At 44.4% G+C, this 304-nt stretch overlaps 1 protein-coding gene across 1 annotated transcript in view; it reads left to right on the top strand.

Annotated features, from left to right (window-relative positions):
• Positions 1-295: 295 nt before the first annotated feature.
• Positions 296-304, top strand: part of LOC106000879 (cytochrome P450 2F2) — a 23,108-nt gene continuing 23,099 nt past the window's right edge. Inside the window, exon 1 of the mRNA XM_013036088.1 lies at positions 296-301. Within this exon, the coding sequence (XP_012891542.1) occupies positions 296-301 (6 nt within the window). The remainder of the gene's footprint in view (positions 302-304) is intronic.

Raw genomic sequence — 304 nt, forward strand, 5'->3', positions numbered from 1 at the left:
GCCTCAGGAGGACCATGTTTTCTCCTTACTAACACCATGGGTTAGAATGAAGTGTCTATATATATCCATGAAGAACAAGCCCAAGTTTTGTTTGGTGTTCCTGGTGTTTGAACCTAGGACTTAGTAGACAAGTGCTTTATCGCTTGAGCCACTACATCCCAGCCTAGATCTCAGCTCTTCTAAACACTAGAGAGGCAGCGTGCACTGTTTGCCAGCTCCAATCCCATCACCTTCAAATGTCCTCTTTCTGGGTATTCACCAGCTATTCAAAAAGCGGAGGTTAAATAATTGCTCCATGGCAGTT

Source organism: Dipodomys ordii, unplaced genomic scaffold (genome assembly GCF_000151885.1).
Source record: "Dipodomys ordii isolate 6190 unplaced genomic scaffold, Dord_2.0 Scaffold249, whole genome shotgun sequence".
NCBI lineage: Eukaryota > Metazoa > Chordata > Mammalia > Rodentia > Heteromyidae > Dipodomys > Dipodomys ordii.